The following is a 24,175-nucleotide window of genomic DNA, read 5'->3' as shown; positions in this document are numbered from 1 at the left end:
TCTGTGTCAGTAAAATCAACAGACTGCCAGCCAGCTCTCCCACTGTGAAGTGAAAACCAGTTTGTTGAACACTGCAGTGTACAGGGTCACGGGTAAAATGGAACTTTCTGCCTGAGCATCACTCAGGAAAACAATAAGGGTCGCTCACTGACGGCATCTCCTGACTAAACAGCTGGGTGGTTCATTTGTTTATTTGTAATTTATGTCATGCCTCTGGTTTATGGTCTTTTTTTAAGCCTGCTTGGGCGGGGCATATTATTTATGCCTGACACAATAATACAATTAAATTATCCAGATCAGTCTGACCTCCTGTGCCCTGAATAAATGTCTCAAAGTCACAGCAGCAATTAATTGGAAGCTTATTATTTGAAGATTGAGGCTATTTCCTCTGTAACTGGCACCAAATCACATTGATTTTTTTCCAGGAAACTTATTGGAAATTATTTGGAAAATATTCTGAAATTAGGCCCCATAAAAATTAAAGTGTTATCATGTTTTCTGATGTTTAACAAAGTTACATTGTTTACATATTCCAGCCCAAAACTGAATTATCCGACTGACGGCAAGAAGATAAATTGTCCCGGTGTGTAAATGTGGCCACTGAGGTCAGAACCAATCGCTAATATCAGATTAAGTGTAACAGTCGGTGTCCTCAGATGATGTTGGAGGACGCTGTCTCAGTGTCTTAGTTTCCCCACAAAAGCTCTTTTGGGATGTTATGAGGTTATTGCAGTGGCGCCATTGTTGTCATGCTCTTCATACCATTGAAGGACTTCTTGTTCTCGTGGGAACACAGTTGTCTTTGTCAGTCTGCAAACACACAACTTTCACAGGGACACAAATGAACTCTGAGCACACAGTCGCCATTCTGGAGGTTTATTAAGCGTGAGGCAAAACATTAAAACAATCTGATTAAAGGTATTTAACCACCAGTAATACAGAAATACACAGAGATAATTTACACGTATAGTTATTTATTTTACTACCTCTGTCTTAATTATAGAGGCATGAAATGTATTTATGATTATCTGGCAGCTGTGTGACGACTGCAGTGGTGCCAACGGCGTTCATTTAGAACAGATAGTAAATGTACAAAATCATAACTTAATGTAATAACAGAATAACACTGAACTTAACAGCTACAACAATGAAAGGATGCTCTTGTTCACAGGCGTATTGCACAAGTTGCTTGTAAACACCGAAATATTCTACAAAAAGACTTCAATTATTATATTAAAAAAACTGATAATAGCACTTTGATACCATGTTTTGTAACTTCCAAGTGGTAATTTGCTTGTTAAGATTTAGCAGCAGTGAAATTTAAAGCAACATTTAATATACATTTGTATGATAAAAGTAACATTATAAAGTTCCTTACTCTTTGTGGGTGCTTCTTTTTTTCATCTGAGTACCTGAGAAACTTTTCTGCAGGCTTAAATACTCAGTTTAGTTTCTCAGTGAGATTGGTTAATGAATCCTGAAATGAAAATACCTGTAACAAGACTGTACAAATATTGACTTGATGTGAACATCTGAATTGCACCAGTAGAGTGAAGCTTCATTATTGCAGAGAGGAAGAAGAAAAGATAAAACCCACAAAATGATTAAAAAGAAATCCATTAGCCATTTGTGATAATTATTCCTCTGATCACTTAAAACTGGTCAGTGAAAAAAGCATGCATCAGCTCTACAGTATGGTATGTAGAGTGAGCGCACATCAAATCGAAAACCTCTGTGGCTTCCTCTCTCATCTGAAAATGCTCCATTTCCAAAAGTGGAACAGTATACTTTACCTATTTTTGATTTGGGGGTTACTGTCCCTTTAAACGGTCCTCTAGATTGTCAAGATAAGGCTTGGTAGAATAATAAAACATCTGAAGGTAAGTGTGAAAAGGAAATTCAACTTGTATACTTTTGTGTAAATGAATATAGTTTATGATAAAAACTATTAAGAACAATGATGGTTGGAGTACCAGTTTTCATCTTTGAAAAGCCAGTTCAGCCAGTTGTGTGTGTCCACTGTGAGCAGGATTTCTTCACCGACTTTTCAGACACACGTCTCGTTCAGCAACATCCTGATGATTTTTTCTTTTGGGGCTCTTTGTGTAACACCATGGCCTCCTCTCTTGTGTCATCTCTTTGACACAACATCCTTTCAACAACACAACAACAGCATGTCAGGCAACATTACGCAACCAGGAACATTAAAGGGACATCACGTACTGTAGGCGTGACTAACAAAAGGAAATGTCAGTGACAATGATGTGAAATATTTTACCTGGCTACAGTCTCCAAAGACTGAACCACATTTTCACCTGTGGCAGCGCTGCACTCCATGAATTCAAAGTTGTATTCCTGTGGAGGTAAAACTGGAGCCTTTAGTGTGGGTGATGATAATTTGACATAAATAGTTATAGTCTGAGATAAAAGTGTGAATGAAGGAACACCACAGATCCGTACCTTAGCGAGACTTTGCGCCTCCTGAGTTTTTACCTGCCGCTTTGCACAATCACTCTTATTCCCAACAAGTAAAACCATCACGTCCTCTGCAGCACCTTCCTGCAAACACAGAGTGGTTTGATTATAGTGTGCGGGGTGTCTACAGGTATCAGACAATTGTATTAATGCTTTTTAAGACCCGCTCAAGACACCCTTTAACCAGATTTAGGACAGATTTTTGGACAAATCGTATTTTACATATTTAAGCATCACAGGTAAGTTGCTGATATATTTGTGGTCTTGTGCAGAGGTGAGTGTTTTGTTGGTCATTAGAGTGAGTTAGGTCAATCTACATTTTGCCAGCAGGTGAAAGTATTAAGTAAAATAACAGTATTATAGTTTTTTAAAGATTTGTAACATTAGAAATGTGGACTTTTACAGAGAAAGGCTTCACTCATTTTCACTAAGAGAAATAAAAAAATCAATAAATCAAAAAGGTCTTATTGTTGTAACATTGAATTTAAGACATCTTAAGGACCTGTAGACACCCTGTGTGTGGACTGCTCTGACTTTGCAGACAGGTTCACACGTTTCAGACAGTTAGGTCCCATATGCTCTAAATCCTACGAAATCTTTAATACCTAAAGTTTTATTTTGTTTGTATGTACAATGAAAAGGTTCAAATGTCAATGTCGGAATGCAAAGATGCATATGTGACATTTTTACATTGCTTGTAGTTAATGTAAATATGTGCGCTTAAGTGTGTCATTTTGTTTTATTTCAGAAAATATTCAGAATCAGTTCTTGAATATTCAGAATATAATATATAAGACAATAACTATTTAATCAAAGGTTAAATATCCTCACTAGGTCTCATTTTTAGACTTGTTTAGTTACTCTTTAATCAGATATTTCCAAATTTATAAAACAACTCTACCTAATTGTTGACCGGATTAGTATAATAACCATCATTGATAAATGGCAAATTGAGAAATAAATAAACCTCAATTGATAGTTATAATGAAATATAATTGATGATGTTTACTAATTATTAGTAATGCTATAATTTATGGTACTTTAACAGTTTATTGTTGTTAACATTAGAACATTTATATACTATATTAAGTATTTGCTAATGATTAATTATTGGTTTGTAAACCATCTATAATCAGTATTGAGATGGCTGTTATAAAGCTGCAACTGATGACCATAATATCTTGTTAATAAATACTGTGTAATGCATCTATCAACAACTTTTTTGCAAAGTTGAAATATTTTGGATGCACTACACAGTATTTATTAACTGTCCAACAAGGTATTATCATCATCAGTTGCAACATCATAACAGCCATCCAAATAATGTTTATAGGTAGTTTGCAAAACAATTATTAAAACTGTACTATGGAGGATTGCCAGTTACTGTTTGTAAACACACTCACCAGCGAAACCAAAAGTAAAAGCCAATGCCAGACTTACTCTCGTTTGGCATCTTGCCTCACTATATTTACATATTTTCAGCGCTAAGTCTCACGAGTGCCTGCTGATTGTGATCTGGTTCCTGGTCACTACCATTTTATAAAGCCCTGACCTCGCCTGAGCGCTGTGGGGACACACACACCCATAAATGCCCTGAACACAGCACAAACAAAACCACTAAAGCTTTAAGTGAATCGAACCTGAATACAGCTTGCCCAGTAGCTGACTGCAGAAAAACTCTGAGAGCAAGTGATGTCATACATCAGGAGAAATGCCTGGGCTTTGTGGAAAATCTGTCTTGTGATGCTGTGAAACCTGTGAGGGATCGAAAAGAATGTAATCAGAGACAGCCTGTGTGGGGATTTAGCATCTTAAAAAAAAAAAAAAAGAACATCCTTAACACAAACAACGCACTGTGAGTTCATAGCCTGAGGGTGTCTGGGTGTATCCGTCTGCGCCTGACAGTCTAATGATTCTCGTTAGTCAAGTTTGCAGAGACTTCTCTGAAGCTTTTTTTCATGAGAAGTATTCTGAACATCTTACCTGGAAAGACTTGATTGCGCAATTACCTCCACGATGCAACACACAAAACATATTTATTATACCTTAAGTCCACAAATGATGTCCTTTTATTTGCATTTTTAAAACTGTCTTATGACAAAACATAAATGAACAGTGGCCTGTTGTTTTTACTGGGTTAAAACTAGTCTACGTGACAAATAAAGTTTTGGTGTTTACACCTGAATGCTGACATTAAGAAGGCTCTCTATAGAGACATTACTGTACTTCTGACCTGCATTTCCAAACAGACGTTTCACTGTTGACATGTATTTCAACATGTCTGCACACACTGCACCCACACTAACCCCACTTCTGCTGCTGCTGCAACCAAATCTGTTGTGCTAATTCCAGCATATGAAACACTGTTGAGGTGCAGCAAACCAGTTCTGAAACAAGTTACAACGTGGCCTGAGGGAGACTTCTCATGTGTTTGGAGCGGCACAGTGTCTGGCACACATTCAGGGAGGGTGCTGCCTGTGGTAACCCATATCTGCAGTATCTGTGACTGTGCTGCAACAGCAAGTGTGTAGAGGATGTTACTTAATCATGCACTGTCGCATGTGCTCATCAATAGTCTAGGCTGACCGATGAGGCATATGCGCTGCTAAGAACCCAGGGTGCTGCCTTCAGATTGAGTGACAGTGAGACAACCTGTCCTGGGCCACCAGAGAGGCAAAAAGCACTGTAACAACAATCAGGTCATCTTAAACCACAAAATAACACCCTGTACCTTTGACAGTGATGCTTCCCTCTCACATAATGACTTCTGGCCTATGACCTTCCTACCAATGACCAGCCAGGTACATCATAAAGCCAGGGAATGATCCTTTAGCTTTAAGATCTCTTACAGACATCTCTCAGCTTGTGACCTTCATCAGGGCCATCAGCATCACCCAATTTGTGTTGGTCCCACAGCAAAGTTGCTTTTACACTACAAGCAGAGTTCCACATTCTTACCACAGAATTTTCAAAACTTTCTAAAACTTTTCTGCAATAATTTACATTTTTTACCCCATTTTCATCACTGTATTTAAGTACTTTAAAATGGGAATGTAGCAGTGCAGCCATGCATTATTAAACATGCACATTCCAGGCATTTGCAGAACATATGAGTACATAGCAGAATGTCAAAGCCACGACCCATTTTGGAAAAAATAAATCCAAAGATCCTTTAGATCAGTGGTTCCCAACTGGTCCAGCCACAGGGTCCAGATTCCTCCTTACTCATTAGTTCAAGGTCCACACAGTTTAATACGTTCAGCATCATACTCACGTTTGGCCATGTCATCGAGCTAGTTTGCTGTCTCAGTCAAGTGGCTGAACGTTAGACACTAACGTTACAGGAGGAAACGGCACTTCAAAAACACAGCTGTGCTGGAAATTCACCGTACTTACAAATTAAAGTGTGTTTTTTATAACCTTGACACATTTGCGAGTCACTTGCGGTCCATTCAGAAATGACTGATTGAATCACCATGTATCGTTAGGTTATGTGTTGTCCGTAAATAACCAACCTGTTTGATCTACAGGCTAAGATTTAGCTGGAGATAACAGTCTGATGCTGCTATAATGTATGACTGTGATGTTACTGCAGCAGCCTCACACAAGCTAACGTTAGCTATCCATCAAACTGTCACCAGCATCATTTAACAATTTATCAGTCTAAGAGTGAATATTTATGAGTCTCATGTGCCTCAGATCTCAGTGAGAACACCTAAACAAGCTACACAACAACTTTTCAGCCTCTTCTTGTTTTCTCACTATGTGACTGTGCGCTTCTCTTCCCCCAAAAGGGGGTGTGGCCTTAGTGATGATGTAGTATCAAATGATACTAGCACTAGTAACAGTCATGCAGGGCAGCCCTCGATTTTAAATTAATTATACAAGGAGTGTATGTCACATAATGTTGGACATGTTTTGGGATTTAAATAAACATATTTTTCAAACAGCCCAAACCATGTACATTCAAAAGTTTTCCAAAACATTCTGTAAATGCCAAAACATTTCAAGGCCTGGAAAATAGTGTTTCTACTTTTACAACTTTTCTAGTACTGTGGGAATCCTGAACAAGTGGAGTTCGGACTCCTTAGGACTATTTCCCTTCTCCATGCACGTAGGAAATGAGTGAAATTGTGCCACAAATATCGACTCTGCTTACAGACATCTTCAAACAAACATCTCCATTAGCAAATACGTCATCCCTAAGATTGCCACCATTAACCCGATGCTAAAAAAGTGACTACCAGATCATACCAACACCAGTTATCATGAAGTGCTTCCAGCTGCTAGTCATGAGGCACATGAAGCTAACAAATGTATTTTGTCTTCTTTCATGGCAATTTTGAGATCGGCATGGATCAGACTGACCCCAAAACACATAAATAGTTATTGTTAATGCTGGATGTAGTTTATAGTAACAATTCTACACCTCTACTTATTCAACATTGCAAAAAATATTTATTCTGAAAAATGATTCACAAAATGCTTTCACCTATGTTCATATGTTTGATTACAACAGCAATAATTGGTCCTAATATTGTACTGTAAAAGGAAACTTACCTTTCTTGACCGGCAGTATCCCACAACTGCAGCACCACAGGTTTTCCTTCCACTACCACAGTCCACATGCAGGAATCCAGACCTACAATGTGTATTTATGTAACATTATTCTGTATATTTACACACATTTATAGAATATGAAAGGATAAAGATCGGGATCTTACCAACAGAGGCGGGTAAATCTAAAGAAAACTTCCCACTTTGAGCTCTTTTTATGAAGGAGGTTTTGCCCACACTGCTGTCTCCAATCATCATCACATTGTAAGCGTTAGATCTAAGATCTGCTGCTCTGGCATTACCTGCTGAAAGCAGAAACACCATCTGGTCACATAATATATTTCCATTTCTCCATATTCAGCTTCCCTCTCTCATTATCTCTGACTGCTGGTGTGGAAGTATTAATGTTCTGTTTACCCAGAGAGAACTTCGTCTGACTCTCTTGACCCAGGCGGATATCAGCAGAACGGTGTTGAATTGGAGTCACTGGTTGAGGCGTCTTGTCACTGTGGAACAGACAACGAAGCGTAGTTCAAACAAACACAGTGTATACAGCAGCATACTAAAAAATAGTCAGGTGAGTTTTTAGTTGTCAGACATATGAAACCACCACCAAATGTTTGGATTTCTCTGACAAATTAATCTGCTGAACTCTACATAATATTACCACATATTTGTATTATAAGTGGAGATAACAGAAAAAAAAACAAGATACAATTTGAATTTTTAAGTGTTATCGTTATCAACTTAAAGTAATGATCACATCGGATAAAAATAAGGAGTCTTATTGTAAATTATAGCACGATTATTTACAAAAAGACATATTACACGGTTGTGGTCAGTGTTGCTTTCATTGTCCCCCAAGGAATAAAACAATCTTGGATTAATTAAACATTCGACAAAGGGCTCAATCAATACAAAAAACATACTTGCAAACACACACCTCACAGAAGGCATGTAGCAAATACAAATGAAAAAACAAAAAACAAAAACCCAAGAATTTCAAACATACCTCCCCTCAGGAAAAACACTCCTAAATCATTTACAAGCCTACAAACACATCTCATTTTACATGCCTACAACGGAGCACACACTAATGAGAACCAGCCCACAGCTATGTCACTGCACGCTACCCCTCTGTCTGTCCCCTCCCCCCCTGTAGCTGCCTGTTAAACTGTCAGAGAGACAAATGAATGTTTCTAACATCTCATATTTTACATTGGTAACACTGAGGGACAGAATGACTCTGTGGCAGCAACATCATGTTACTTTCATCTCTGCTGTTTCTGCAGTCAGACTAGCAGTGAACTCACTATAGACTGCTAATCAGCCTGTTCTAAAGATAGATAGATAAAAACCCACAGCAAACCAAAAATGTCAATAACATACTCAAAAAAACAAGCCTGCTTTTATAGAGTTTGTATTATATATATATATAATATTATCATATAGTATATATTACTACAATATACATTACATATACTTAATACTGTGTAATTGTCCTTTATATCTGTCATTACATAATTCTACTATGCCATTATATTATATCGGCACGTAAACATATCCTTTATATTCATACTATGCAACATTCTTGTGCAACTTCCTTCTTGTGCAATAGTTTACTAGTTACTGTGCAATAATACATATACACATATATTTCTACATTTTTAAAAAAACAACGCTATTACTGCAACTATTTATCATGGACATACAGTATCTGTATAAGTAAAAGGTGTGTAGTGTATAATTTTTTTATGTTTATTTTATCTTATTTGTAGCTCTGGCATGTTTTTCATCTTGTTTAACTTTATTTATCACCCGGTATTTTTTTTTTTTTTTCCTTTTTCTTATACTTCTGACTCTTAAGCTACTGTAACGTGTGAACTCAGTGAGGATCAATACAGATTTAAGGCTTGCTTAAGTTAGAGGCTGAAACAGTGTGTATATAAACAGGACAGCCGGCAGGATGGGACTGTTTTCTAATGACTTGCTATGCGTGCCACCCTCCGCAGGAGATTTAAAAAGTAGGTGTTAGCAGTTAGTGGCTAACTCAAAGAAGAAGAACAGAGGCTGCAAGTTGGGAAAACAATGAGATTGGAGAGCTCCTTTCCCTCTGAGCAGAGGATGAGATCAGGTAGTAAATTATTGTTACTGTCATGGTTTGCCGTTGTTATTGTTTATCAAGCGCTTGTGTCACATATGTTTTATGTCATATCAGGGGCCAACGGCATGGTGGTGCAGAGGTTAGCATTGTTGCCCCACAGCAAGAGGGTGGGGGAGCCCCTCTGTGTGGAGTTTGCATGTTCTCCCTGTGTCAGCGTAGGTTTTCTCTGGTTACTCCACAGACATGCAGGGTAGGTTTATTGGTGACCCTAAATTGCTCGTAGGTGTGAATGTGAGCATGACTGGTTGTCTGTCCCTACATGTCAGCCCTGCGATAGTCTGGCGACCTGTCCAGGGTGTACTCTGCCTCTCACCCATTGTCAGCTGGGATAGGCTCCAGCCCCCCCGCGACCCCCAGCAGAATAAGCGGTTGTGGAAAATGGATGGAAATGGATAGAGGCCGGCGCTGATGTGCTACATGTCACACCTCTTTTGATTGTGTGATGCCAGCATGAAGTGTATAATCACACACTGGAGCGGAAAATTCTGCCATCTTGTTTGATTCTGTGTAAGAATGAAAGCGCGGTATAAAGAAGAGGCTATAGCCCTATAGCACCATCTCTGTGTAAAAAGGACTTATGTTGAAATAAAGGGTGTAGTACACGTCACAGAACTCTTGATATAAGAACCATTCCCTGATTCTGATTAACCTGCACAGTTACGTACAAAATCAGACTTTCTACAATATTTTTTTGTAGCTGGATGTTTATTGCTTTATATACTTAATGTGCCTGTGATTAAATTAATGAGGCTGTATTAGATTTATTTGATCCATGTTGATATGAATAAATCTTCATCTTGAATACCAACCCAACCAGATAAATCAATGTTTTGTGCTAAGCTAATCAGCTAGCTGGACAAGCCTCAGACGCTGCATCGTTTTTATCTTTGTTTCTCAGTGTCAGACTTACCTCACAGGCCGTGAGTGCTCTCCTTCCTTTGAGGTGCTGATGTTAGATGATGGTGTCTTGTCACTTTCATCAACCTGCACAGACAAAAAAACATCTCAATCATGAGGTGACAGCAGAGGAGCTTCTACTTTGATTGTAGATCTCATCTTCAATTCTATGATAGTTTGATATTCAGTATGTTGTTTTCCCTTTTGTTTTTGCAAATGAAAAGAGTGTTACCTTAATTTGCAGGTTCAAACTTTGTATTTTGCAGGTTTCCCAGGAATCCCCCGGCACAGAGGAAGTGAAACGTTTGTTTTGTAAAATGTTATGAGTATATTATCAAATGTTTAGGAATTTGTATTATTTGTACTCCTACTGATACTCTTAAAAACCACCACGATTTAACACCTGTACCTGTACATGAAAAAGAGTATTTTAATAAATGAGTAGATGTTTGTCACAAGAAAAACATCTGTGCAAGGCCTTTTCTCTGTTGTTAAGTTTAGCTTTGCATTAAATGCTTGTTTTGGTAGCCCATCTGCCACAGATTCTTGATTGGCTGTCATCACTTCCTACGTGCACAAATATCAGCTGAACACTTTAACAAAAATACACACCACCGTAAAGATCAAGAAGCAAGATACATGTTTATGTTCTCCTTTTCAGCATGTGAAACTTGTCAAATGAACCGCACGTTCCTCATTTTGGGTCATTGTGTCATTTTGTTCTTCTTGCAACAAACACTTGACCAGTGTGCAAGAGGTTTAATGTAAATGGGAAGTACTGCACACACTACTCACTGTGCTCAGAACACACAAGCCAAATTTCTGATAATAATTATGCACTTCAGGCTCAAGGCATGATGGTATAAATATGATAAAGCCGCACAATGTTTAGAGAGTTTGTTAAGAAGTGGTCATAACTATTAAGTTAATTAAAATACATTGCAAACAATTGTCTGTTCATTAGTTAAGGTACAATGTGAATCATATTTGAAGATTCCTACTAAAAATTCTACAAAAAAAATGAGTCTTGCTGCTTACCTCTGGTATTTTGTCCAGGCCCAAGGACTTTTCTCTCAGCTCTTCAGTTGTCTTGATGGCACTTTGATCCCGGGTACCTCTGACATCTTGCCCATTTTGTGTATCTGTTATTCTGTCCCCTCCTGCAGTTTGGTTTTCATTGTTTTGGTGTCCATGTGACTTCCGGTGAGATCCCATTTTTCTTCTTTTCCCACTAGATGTCAATTCTGACACTGAATCTTGTTTGGGTGAAGAGGATGGTATGGCAGAGGGATCATTTGGAGTTGGTTGATGCTCTGTTTCCACTAGTTGGCCACCAGAAACAGGATTTTCTTGAGACTCACCTGTGTGGCCATGCTCCTCTGTTTCAAACACTGTTTCTTTCCTTTCTTCAGAGCCAATGTCTTTGTCTGCCACGTGAAGCTGCTCCTCATCTTCAATGATGCCTGACAAACTTTCAGTCTTTACATCTCCCACATTAGTTGCAGCCTCTGTTGCCTCATCATCCACTTCTTGCTTTTGATGCAAGTCTTCCCGCTTGGTTCGCGATGGGAGATTCCTTCTGGAGGAGCCCAACTTTCTTCTCCTGTTCTTCCCCTCGGGATTTTTATTGTGAGCTCCTTCATTCATGTTGTCTGGCTCTTCTTCACTTGCCTGGGCACTCAAATGCTCCTCTCCAGTTCCTCCTCTGACTTCGGATTTCACAATATCCAAAACTGCCACATCAGGTTGCTCTGCTGATTTCAGAGCTTGGTTATTTGTAACACTTACACTCTCTGGCCTATCCTCATCATTTTGTGCACTCTGTGTGGTCTCACATAAAGACGCAAAACTCTCCTCTGTAGTGTCTTCAGTATTAGCAGAGAGCAATGGATTTATTGAGTTATCTCCAGGAAGCACAGATGCTATATCCACCTCAACGGCTGTAAAATCATCTATCTGTGATGGCTCCACACTAACATCTACATTTCTCTCACTCTCCCTCACATCAGCTACCTGAACAAACTTAACAGGATCAACAACTTCTTCATTGTGAGAGGCAGGACTCAGTGATGGTTTTGCTTTTTCACTGGGTGACACTTCTGCAGCTACAGTCACTGGTAACTCCTCCACTACTCCCCTCTTGTCAAGATTTTTCATGTCAGCCTCTGTGTTAAAGTCACTATCTATTGTTTCTGTTCTCTTTTCCTCTGGTTTTCTATTGAGTTGACTCCGGCGAGTAGAGCCCATCTTTCTCCTCCTCTGTTTGGGTTCTACTTGCAAAGTTTCACTGCCGTCTAAATGAGTTTTTTCTTGTTTGCTGGAAATTCCATTTTCCTCAGACACATCCACAGCTGGCTCTGCTCTTAACTTTTCCTCAAGACCAATGTCAGATGGAGCATCAGTTTTGCTGTGTTCAGCAGAAAACAGTTCAACATTAATTTCTCTGTCTTTGTGATCTTTCTTCATAGAATCTTCAAATTGTTCTCCATCTTCATCCTGTCCAGAACCTTGTACATACATTGAACTCTCCCGTCCTGTACTTAAGTCTTTTATTATGACATCTCTCACAGTTTCTAATGTATCATTTGTCTTTTGCATACTAATTTCTTTGTCACTGGGTAAAGCTTCCGTGTTTTGGACATGAAAGGCTTCTTCTTGCTCAAGAGCATCTGAAGCAATTAACCTGGCTGTTACACTGTCATCATGATAAGAGATACTCTGTATGTCTGCATCGTCTTTCCAAACTGAGACTTCTGGTGATTGTATCAAGTCCGTTTTAACTGCGTCACATCCTGTAAGCTGATTTAAATGATCAGACTCTTTCATGAGCTTATTTTCCTCATCACTGACTTCCTTATTGGATTTGACTACATCATGTTTGCCTGAGCTTGAAGCAATGTCTATTGTCAAGTTTGTACTGTTGTCCATCACATTCTGTGACAAAAGTGTGTCTTCTGCAAAGATCTTGTCTGTGTTTTCTCCATCATTTACAGCCAATCTAATTTTTCTCATTTCCCCAGCGGATTTGAAGTCTAGGCCGGTTTGCTCTTTTAATTCTTCCTGCCTCGTTGTCTCCGTTACCAAAGATATTTTTGTCATGTCCTCGACGTGCAGTCGTCCTTTATTTCTTCGGCTTGACCCCAATTTCCTTCTATTCCCTGTGGAACTGAAGCCTGTGTGAGTTTGCTCTTTGATACTCTGAGAATTGTCCAGAGGATGGGAGTCCAAAGGAGTATTCATTTCTGATTGCAGTGTTTGTAAAGAAGATTCAATCTCCATAACTGAGGTGTTATCAATTTGATGCATTTCTTGCACTTGTGTTGACTTGACCTCCTCTTCATTTACAGCATCCTGTAAATGATGAGCTCCTCTGACTTTTGGCTCTTTATGTTCCTCATCTGTAGACAAATCTTCTTTTGATGATGAAAAGACTGCTTGCTCAACAATGCATTCAATTTCAGTATGTTTTCTCTGGCTGTGTTTATCTGTGGTCATCTCCGGTGTGATAGAGGATTCTAAATCTGCTGATTCCACACGTGATTCACTCACCAAGAAGTTGGTCTGTAAATTTCCATCCTGCCTTAACAATCCTGTGTCCTTGTCTCTGTCCTTGCTTTCTATTTCTGGTGCAGAACACACATTGGGAAGTTCTTTATCTGGCATCTCCCTGATATTTAATTGGCCCATTGTCTGTTGATCTACTGTTGAACTTGAATGTATATCGGTGCCAACAAATGTGACAACATGTTCATTGTCTTTAACTTGATCACTAACATCTTCAGTCTCAGCAGTGTGTAACTTGTCAATTCCTTCCAGCATGGTTTCATTTGTTTTTTCCTGCACTGCTGTCTCTATTGTTAATGATGTTTCCAAGGGTTTATTATCCCTGGTATTTCCAACAACTTCCTCTGTAGGTTTATGGTATGATTCAGCATCAGAGTCCTTGACATGACGTCTTCCCCTATTTCTGCGGCTAGACCCCAGTTTTCTTCTGTTCCCAAGGGGGTTGAAGCCTGTGTCGTTTTGCTGATGTTGGGAGTCAAAAGGAGCATTTACTTCTGATTGCTGGGTTTGTAAAGCGGATTCACTCTCCTCCATTTCAGAGAAGACTCCTTCCTTTTCCTGATGATCTGTTTGTTTAACACTGGGTTTTATATCATCCTCTACTCTGCCTTCCATCTCATACAAATGACCTAATGCAGTGTCTACTCTTTCTGTGTCATTAGGATTTGAAATGTCCTGCTTGAAAGGAGAATCATAAGTACTTTTAACAACCCACTCAGATTGGTGTGTATCACTAACTTCAGTTTGGTCTATCAGGTTTCCAGAAGTGATTTCAGGATTCTCTGTGGCACCATGTATCAACCTTTCAGATGAGTGTTCAGTTTGAGGCATTTCTGTTGGCTTAATCTCCTGTTCATGCACTTTACTTTCAGCATCTTCTGACTGATGATCACTGACTTCAGGCTCTGTATGCTCTCTGGAGTCATGCTTATCTGTGGTTATCTCTGATGTGATTGAGGACTCTAAAGCTCTTGATTTCACATGTGGTTCACTCACTAAATAGTTGGTCTGTAAAATTCCCGACTGCTTGAGCAGCTCTGTGTCCTCGTCTGTTTCCTTGCTTTCTTTGTCTGTAACAGAACACAAACTGGGAAGCTCCTCATCTGGCATCTCCCTGTTTGATTGGTCGATTGTCTGTTGATCTACTGTTGAACTTGTATGTAAATCAGTGCCAACAAGTGTGACAACATGTTCATTTTCTTTAACTTGATCACTAACATCTTCAGTCTCAGCAGTGTTGAATTTGTCAGTTCCTTCCAGCATGGTTTCATTTGTTTCTCCCTGCATTGCTGTTTCTATTGTCAGTGACATTTCTGTTGTTTCCAGGGGTTCATTATCTCTGGTATTTCCAACAACATCCTCTGTAGGTGTATGGTGTGATTCAGCATCAGGGTCCTTGACATGACGTCTTCCTCTATTTCTGCGACTAGACCCCAGTTTTCTTCTGTTCCCAAGGGGGTTGAAGCCTGTGTCGCTTTGCTGATGTTGGGAATCAAAAGGAACATTTGTTTCTGATTGCAGGGTTTGTAAAGAGGATTCACTCTCCTCCATTTTATCAGAGAGTCCTTCCTTCTCCTGATGATCTGTTTGTTCATCACAAGGTTTTACATCATCCTCTACTTGGCCTTCCACCTCAGACACCTGACCAAGTGCAGTGTCTGCTCTTTCTATGTCGCTGATTGTTGCTTTCTTGGTATCATAAACATGATAATCCTCATTTTTCTGCTCTAAAGTCTCAGCGTTGCTTTCTTTCATATGATGCTCATCCTGTTTGCTGTCAGAACTTGAAATTTCATTACTGGTGAGAGAATCATTGGTGATTTTCACAATGAACTCAGACTGCTGTGTGCCACTCATGTCGGTTTGGTCTGTAAGGTTTTCAGGATTTTCTGTGGCATCATGTATCAACATTTCGGATGTGATTTCATGTATTTCTGCTGGCTTAATCTCCTGGTCATGCATGTGACTTTCAGCATCCTCTGACTGATGATCACCTCTTACTTCAGGCTCTGTATGCTCTCTGGAGCTGAGGTTATCTGTGGTTATCTCTGATGTGATTGAGGACTCTAAAGCTCTTGATTTCACATGTGGTTCACTCATTAAATAGTTGGTCTGTAAAATTCCCGACTGCTTGAGCAGCTCTGTGTCCTTGTCTGTTTCCTTGCTTTCTTTTTCTGTAACAGAACATGAACTGGGAAGTTCTTCATCTGGTATCTCCCTGACATTTGATTGGTCGATTGTCTGTTGATCTACTGTTGAACTTGAATGTAAATCAGTGCCAACAAGTATGACAACATGATCACTTTCTTTAACTTGATCACTAACATCTTCAGTCTCAGCAGTGTTGAATTTGTCATTTCCTTCCAGCATGGTTTCATTTGTTTCTCCCTGCATTGCTGTCTCTGTTGTTAGTGACATTTCTGTTTTTTCCAGGGGTTCATTATCCCTGGTATTTCCAACAACTTCATCTGTAGGTTCATGGTATGATTCAGCATCAGAGTCCTTGACATTACATCTTCCTCTATTTCTGCGGCTAGACCCCAGTTTTCTTCTGTTTCCAAGGGGGTTGAAGCCTGTGTCGTTTTGCTGATATTGGGAGTCAAAACGAGCATTTATATCTGATTGCTGGGTTTGTAAAGAGGATTCACTCTCCTCCATTTTAGAGAAGACTCCTTCCCTTTCCTGGTGACCTGTTTGTTCAACACTGGGTTTCATATCATCCTCTAATTGGCCTTCCATCTCATACACCTGACCGAATGCAGTGTCTACTCTCTCTATGTCGCTGATCGGTGGTGTCTTGGTATCATAAACATGATAATCTTCATTTATCTGCTCTAAAGCCTCAGTATTGCTTTCTTTTGTATGATGCTCATCCTGTTTCTCATAAGGATTTAAAATTTCCTGATTGGTAGAAGAATCATTGGCACTTCTCATAATTAACTCAGATCGGTGTGTATCACTGACTTCAGTTTGGTCTGTAAGGTCTCCAGAGGTGATTTTAAGATTCTCTGTGGCATCATGTATCAACATTTCAGATGACTGTTCAATTTGAGGCATTTCTTGCATTTGTGTTTGCTTTACCTCCTGTCCATCCACTATATTCACAGCATACTCTGACTGATGATCACCTCTGACTTCAGGCTCTGTATGCTCTCTGGGGTTGTGTTTATCTGTGGTTATCTCTGATGTGATAGAGGACTCTAAATCTGCTGAATTCTCATGTAATTCACTCACTAAAAGGTTGGTCCGTAAATTTCCATCATGCCTCAACAATTCTGTGTCCTCGTCTCTATCCTTGCTTTCCTTTTCTGGCACAGAGCGCATATCAGGAAGTTCTTTATCTGGCATCTCCCTCAAAATGAATTGGTCGATTGTCCGTTGATCTTCTGTTGAACTTGAATGTATATCAGTGCCAAGTGCATTTTCTTTAACCTGATCACCAACATCTTCAGTCTCAGCAGTGTCAAATTTGTTGATTCCTTCCAGTATGGTTTCATTTGTTTTTCCCTGCATTACTGTCTCTGTTGTTAATGACATTTCTGTTGTTTCAAGGGGTTCATTATCTCTGGTATTTCCAACAACATCCTCTGAAGGTGTGTGGTGTGATTCAGTATGAGAGTCCTTGACATGACGTCTACCTTTATTTCTTCGGCTAGACCCCAGTTTTTTTCTGTTCCCAAGGGGGTTGAGGCCTGTTTCATTTTGCTGATGTTGGGAGTCAAAAGGAGAATTTATTTCTGATTGCAGGGTTTGTAAAGAGGATTCACTCTCCTCCATTTCAGAGAAGACTGCTTCCTTCTCCTGATGACCTGTTTGTTCATCACTAGATTTTATATCATCCTCTACTCTGCATCCCATCTCATATACCTGACCAAGTACAGTGTCTACTCTTTCTATGTTGCTGATCGGTGGTGTCTTGGTATCATAAACATTATATTCTTCATGTTTCTGCTCTGAAGTCTCAAAGTTGCTTTCTTCTGTATGATGCTCATCCTCTTTGTCATTAGGATCTAAAATTTCCTGCTTGAAGGGAGAATCATCAGCACTGTTTACACTCAACTCAGATTGATGTGCATCACTGACTTCGGTTTGGTCTGTCAGGTTTTCAGAAATGATTTCAGGATTCTCTGTGGCATCATGTATCAACATTTCAGATGAGTATTCAGTTTGAGGCATTTCTGTTGGCTCAATCTCCTGCTCATGCACTTTACTTTCAGCATCCTGTGATTGATGATCACCACTGACTTCAGACAAGTTGAAATGCTCATTTTGTTCCTCATTTGTTGGCAATTCTTCTTTTAGCAATGAAAATATTGCTTGTTCAACACTGTATTCAGGCTCTGTATGCTCTCTGGGGTCATGTTTATCTGTGGTTATCTCTGATGCAATAGACGACTCTACATCCTCACTCACCAAATTGTTGGACTGCAAAATTCCTGACTGTCCGAGCAGCTCTGTGTCCTCGTCCATTTCCTTTTCTGTTACAGAACACGAACTGGGAAGCTCCTCATCTGGCATCTCCCTGATGTTTGATTGGTCGATTGTCTGTTGATCTACTGTTGAACTTGAATGTAAATCAGTGCCAACAAGTGTGACAACATGTTCATTTTCTTTAACCTGATCACTAACATCTTCCGCCTCAGTAGTGTCAAATTTGTCGATTCCTTCCAGCATGGTTTCACTTGTTTTTTCCTGCATTGCTGTCTCTGTTGTTACTGACATTTCTGTTGTTTCCAGGGGTTCATTATCTCTGGTATTTCCAACAACATCCTCTGTAGGTTCATGGTATGATTCAGCATCAGGGTCCTTGACATGACGTCTTCCTCTATTTCTGCGACTAGACCCCAGTTTTCTTCTGTTCCCAAGGGGGTTGAAGCCTGTGTTATTTTGCTGATGCTGGGAATCAAAAGGAGAATTTACTTCTGATTGTAGGGTTTGTAAAGAAGATTCACTCTCCTCAATTTCGGAAAAGAGTCCTTCCTTCTCCTGATGATCTGTTTGTTCATCACTAGGTTTTACATCATCCTCTACTTGGCCTTCCACCTCAGAAACTTGACCTAGTGCAGTGTCTACTCTTTCTATGTCGCTGATCAGTGCTTTCTTGGTATCATAAACATGATAATCCTCATTTTTCTGCTCTAAAGGCTCAACATTGCATTCTTCTGTATGATACTCATCCTCTTTGCCATCAGGATTTGAAATTTCCTGATTGGTAGGACAAGCATTAACACTTTTCAGTATCAAATCAGATTGGTGTGTATCACTGACTTCAGTTTGGTCTGTCAGGTTTCCAGAGGTGATTTCAGGATTCTCTGTGGCATCATGTATCAGCATTTCAGATGAGTGTTCAGTTTGAGGCATTTCTGTTGGCTTAATTTCCTGTTCATGCACTTTACTTTCAGCATCCTGTGATTGATGATCACCACTGACTTCAGACAAGTTGAAATGCTCATTTTGTTCCTCATTTGTTGGCAACTCTTTTTTTGGCAATGAAAATAGTGCTTGTTCAACACTACATTCAGGCTCTGTATGCTCTCTGGGGTCATGTTTATCTGTGGTTATCTCTGATGCGATAGACGACTCTACATCCTCACTCACCAAATTGTTGGACTGCAAAATTCCTGACTGCCCGAGCAGCTCTGTGTCCTCGTCCATTTCCTTTTCTGTTACAGAACACGAACTGGGAAGCTCCTCATCTGGCATCTCCCTGATGTTTGATTGGTCGATTGTCTGTTGATCTACTGTTGAACTTGAATGTAAATCAGTGCCAACAAGTGTGACAACATGTTCATTTTCTTTAACCTGATCACTCACATCTTCCGCCTCAGTAGTGTCAAATTTGTCGATTCCTTCCAGCATGGTTTCACTTGTTTTTCCCTGCATTGCTGTCTCTGTTGTTACTGACATTTCTGTTGTTTCCAGGGGTTCATTATCTCTGGTATTTCCAACAACATCCTCTGTAGGTTCATGGTATGATTCAGCATCAGGGTCCTTGACATGACGTCTTCCTCTATTTCTGCGGCTAGACCCCAGTTTTCTTCTGTTCCCAAGGGGGTTGAAGCCTGTGTCATTTTGCTGATGCTGGGAATCAAAAGGAGAATTTACTTCTGATTGTAGGGTTAGCAAAGAAGATTCACTCTCCTCAATTTCGGAAAAGAGTCCTTCCTTCTCCTGATGATCTGTTTGTTCATCACTAGGTTTTACATCATCCTCTACTTGGCCTTCCACCTCAGAAACCTGACCTAGTGCAGTGTCTACTCTTTCTATGTCACTGATCGGTGCTTTCTTGGTATCATAAACATGATAATCCTCATTTTTCTGCTCTAAAGGCTCAACATTGCTTTCTTCTGTATGATGCTCATCCTCTTTGTCATCAGGATTTGAAATTTCCTGATTGGTAAGAGAAGCATTAACACTTTTCAGTATCAAATCAGATTGGTGTGTATCACTGACTTCAGTTTGGTCTGTCAGGTTTCCAGAGGTGATTTCAGGATTCTCTGTGGCATCATGTATCAACATTTCAGATGAGTATTCAGTTTGAGGCATTTCTGTTGGTTTAATTTCCTGTTCATGCACTTTACTTTCAGCATCCTGTGATTGATGATCACCACTGACTTCAGACAAGTTGAAATGCTCATTTTGTTCCTCGTTTGTTGGCAACTCTTCTTTTGGCAATGAAAATATTGCTTGTTCAACACTACATTCAGGCTCTGTATGCTCTCTGGGGTCATGTTTATCTGTGGTTATCTCTGATGCGATAGACGACTCTACACCCTCACTCACCAAATTGTTGGACTGCAAAATTCCCCACTGCTTAAGCAGTTCCGTGTTCTCATCTCTTTCCTTTCTTTCAGTTACAGAACACACATTAGTTAGTTCATCATCTGGCATCTCCCTGATGTTTGATTGGTCGATCGTCTGTTGATCTACTGTTGAACTTAAAGGTACATCAGTGCCAATATGTGTGCCACCATGTTCCTTTTCTTTAACTTGATCACTAACATCTTCAGTCTCAGCAGTGTTGAATTTGTCAGTTCCTTCCAGCATGGTTTCATTTGTTTTTTCCTGCACTGCTGTCTCTGTTGTTAATGACATTTCTGTTGTTTCCAGGGGTTCATTATCCCTGGTATGATGTTGGGAATCAAAAGGAGCATTTATTTCTGATTGCAGGGTTTGTAAAGAGGATTCACTCACCTCCATTTTATCAAAGTGTCCTTCCTTCTCCTGATGACCTGTTTGTTCATCACTAGGGTTTATATCATCCTCTAATCGGCTTCCCATCTCATACACCTGACCTTGCGCAGTGTCTACTCTTTCTATGTCGCTGATTGGTGCTTTCTTGGTATCATAAACATGATAATCCTCATTATTCTGCTCTAAAGTCTCAAAGTTGCTTTCCTCCATAGGACGCTCATCTTGTTTGTCATCAGGATTTGAAATGTCCTGCTTGAAAGGAGAATCATCAGTACCGTTTACACTCAACTCAGATTGGTGTGTATCACTGACTTCAGTTTGGTCTGTCAGGTTTCCAGAGGTGATTTCAGGATTCTCTGTGGCATCATGTATCAACATTTCAGATGAGTATTCAGTTTGAGGCATTTCTGTTGGTTTAATTTCCTGTTCATGCACTTTACTTTCAGCATCCTCTGACTGATGATCACCTCTGACTTCAGACAAGTTGAAATGCTCATTTTGTTCCTCATTTGTTGGCAACCTTTCTATTGGCAATGAAAATAGTGCTTGTTCAACACTACATTCAGGCTCTGTATGCTCTCTGGGGTCATGATTATCTGTGGTTATCTCTGATGCAATAGACGACTCTACACCCTCACTCACCAAATCGTTGGACTGCAAAATTCCCCACTGCTTAAGCAGTTCCGTGTTCTCGTCTCTTTCAGTTACAGAACACGAACTGGGAAGCTCCTCATCTGGTAGCTTCCTGATATTTGATTGGTCGACTGTCTGTTGATCTACTGTTGAACTTGAATGTATATCAGTGCAAAGTGCATTTTCTTTAACTTGATCACCAACATCTTCAGTCTCAGCAGTGTCAAATTTGTCGATTCCTTCCAGCATGGTTTCATTTGTTTTTCCCTGCATTGCTGTTTTTATTGTCAATGACATTTCTGTTGTTTCCAGGGGTTCATTATCCCTGGTATTTCCAACAACATCCTCTGCAGGTTTGTGGTATGATTCAGCATCAGGGTCCTTGACATGTTGTCGTCCTTTATTTCTACGACTAGACCCCAGTTTTCTTCTGTTCCCAAGGGGGTTGAAGCCTGTGTCATCTCGCTGATGTTGGGAATCAAAAGGAGAATTTATTTCTGATTGCGGGGTTTGTAAGGGGGACTCACTCTCCTCCATTTCATAGAAAAGTCTATCCTTCTCCTGATGACCTGTTTGTTCAACACTGGGTTTTATATCATCCTCTACTCTGCATCCCATCTCATATACCTGACCAAGTGCAGTGTCTACTCTTTCTATGTCGCTGATTGGTGGTTTCTTGGTATGATATACATGATAATCCTCATTTTTCTCCTCTAAAGCCTCAGCGTTGCTTTCATCTGTATGATGCTCATCCTGCCACCAACTTGAAATTTCATTACTGGTGAGACAATCATCTGTGATTTTCACAACGAACTCAGACTGCTGTGTGCCACTCATGTCAGTTTGGTCTGTCAGGTTTTCAGAAATGATTTCAGGATTTTCTGTGGCATCATGTATCAACATTTCAGATGTGATTTCATGTATTTCTGTTGGCTTAATCTTTTCTTCACGAACTTTGTTTTCAGCATCTTCTGACTGATGATCACCTCTGACTTCTGATAAGTCGAAATGCCGATTTTGTTCCTCATCTGTATGTAACACCTCTTCTGCTGTTGAAATTGCTGCTTGCCAAACACTGCATTCAGTGTCAGTGTTTTCTCTTGATCTCATTTTTTCTGTGGTTATCACTGGTGTGGTAGAAAACTGCATAGCAACTGATTCTACATGTGACTCGCTCACTAAGAAGTTGCCCTGTAAGTTTCCATGCTGCTTTAACAATTCTGTGTTGTCGTCTCTTTCATTGCTGTCTTTTTCTGTTGTAGAATACATATTTGGAAATTTTTCTTCTGGCATTTCCCTGGAATTTAATTGGTCAATCAGCTGAGGATCTACTGTTGGGCATGAAAGTACACTTAAACTAGTTAACTCAGAGATGCCAACAAGATGTTCACTTTCTTTGACGTCCTCACTGTGAAGAGTGTCAGATTTGTCATTTCCTTCCTGCATATATTCCACTAATTTACAAGAGTCAGAAACCACCCTAGAGTTGGTCTCATTTTCATCTTGGTCTACTTGCAGATTTTCACTTTTGGGAGTTAAAATTTCCAGGTCAGCCTCTGCATAGTTTATTGTAGAGTTTTGAACCTCAGAAGGATGATGAGGTGTAACGGCTGAATACAAAGACTCGTCATGCGTTGCAGACATATCATCCACAGCCCCCTGACTTAACTCTTCCTGCCTCTTATGTTGTATTACAAGTGACATTTGTTTCGTTTCAGTGGTTTCCTCTCCCCTGGTCTTTTCCTCAACTTCCTCTCTGGGGTTGTGGTGCGATTCAGTCTCCGAGTCCTTAACATGCTGTCTTTTATTTCTTCGACTAGATCCCAGTTTTCTCCTGTTCCCTGAGAGTTCAGGTGAAGGTAGGGGTTGTGTTTCAGACTGTGAATTGTCAGGACTAGCAACTTCATTTAATGACTCAGTATTTTCTTCTGGTATGTGGTATTGAGCTACAAAGGTGCTGTCCGTTGTGTGGAACTCATCACCCTTAGATATTTCATTTTGGTTTGCTGCTCGGCGACGTGAACCAAATCTTTTTTTCTTTGCACTTTGAGCGGACATGACTTCTTATCTTCTCTCTTAAAGCATGAGACATTCGGTTATACAATGTGACAGCAAATCAAAGTTATATCTACTGCACATCAGCATCAGGCAACACCTGAATTTTATTAAAATGTGCTACAATAAATACAAGGAATGTCTCATTTAATACTGTGAAAGATCCAAAACAATCACTTTGTTTAACAAATCAAGATAGACTTATTTTTGGTATTTACCATAATCCCAACTGTTCATCTTTCAGTTCATTTTAAAAGGATAAACTACATCAATAACGTTAATCTAGAAATTAAAAAAGGCCAGGCCTTCCACAATTCTTGCAACACCTCATGTACTTACCACCCAAATCTGGCACTTCTGTCCTCTCATGACACGAGATGCTTTGTAATGTCATGTCAGGCAGTGCTCAACGGTAAATATGTTTCACACATAGTGGGTTGTTCCTCTACTGCAACCATGACTGAGAACATCCTGTGTGGGTTATGATTGCAGCCTTTATCACGCAACAGCAACAACACCACACAGTACTTCCTAAACTGAATAAAACTTAATTTCCCGTATTTACAAAATCTCATTTGATTATTATACATGTGAGTTTTGACATATTATTAAACAAATTCGTTTTTGTAACTATCC

At 39.7% G+C, this 24,175-nt stretch overlaps 1 protein-coding gene across 2 annotated transcripts; it reads right to left on the bottom strand.

Moving 5' to 3' along the window:
* Positions 1 to 860: 860 nt before the first annotated feature.
* On the bottom strand, positions 861 to 24,076 carry rab44 (RAB44, member RAS oncogene family). Of its 2 annotated transcripts, none has more exons than XM_078168572.1 (10): positions 23,879 to 24,076; positions 11,132 to 23,559; positions 10,107 to 10,180; positions 7,450 to 7,538; positions 7,200 to 7,337; positions 7,036 to 7,117; positions 4,116 to 4,230; positions 2,461 to 2,559; positions 2,279 to 2,355; positions 861 to 2,152 (listed from the first exon to the last, which is right to left on the bottom strand). In XM_078168572.1, the coding sequence occupies exons 2-10, from the start codon at positions 23,540 to 23,542 to the stop codon at positions 2,065 to 2,067; spliced, it is 13,173 nt and encodes a 4,390-aa protein (XP_078024698.1). In that variant the 5' UTR covers positions 23,543 to 23,559; positions 23,879 to 24,076; the 3' UTR covers positions 861 to 2,064. The 2 variants fall into 2 exon arrangements, with proteins under 2 accessions (XP_078024698.1, XP_078024701.1); XM_078168575.1 differs by having other exon boundaries at positions 7,200 to 7,334.
* Positions 24,077 to 24,175: the final 99 nt, after the last annotated feature.

This window comes from Epinephelus lanceolatus, chromosome 1 (genome assembly GCF_041903045.1).
Source record: "Epinephelus lanceolatus isolate andai-2023 chromosome 1, ASM4190304v1, whole genome shotgun sequence".
Lineage (NCBI taxonomy): Eukaryota > Metazoa > Chordata > Actinopteri > Perciformes > Serranidae > Epinephelus > Epinephelus lanceolatus.
Note: the sequence above shows the minus strand (reverse complement) of the source record. Positions and strands in the feature narration are given on the sequence as shown.

Excerpts from the sequence above, each read along its gene's own strand:
- rab44 (XM_078168572.1), bottom strand. The coding sequence starts at position 23,542 with ATGTCCGCTCAAAGTGCAAAGAAAAAAAGATTTGGTTCACGTCGCCGA. Across the intron at positions 7,539-10,106 it reads GAGCACTCACGGCCTGTGAG|TGACAAGACGCCTCAACCAG; the intron begins GTAAGTCTGACA and ends TCTGTTCCACAG. Across the intron at positions 2,560-4,115 it reads ACTGGGCAAGCTGTATTCAG|GAAGGTGCTGCAGAGGACGT; the intron begins GTTCGATTCACT and ends CTGTGTTTGCAG.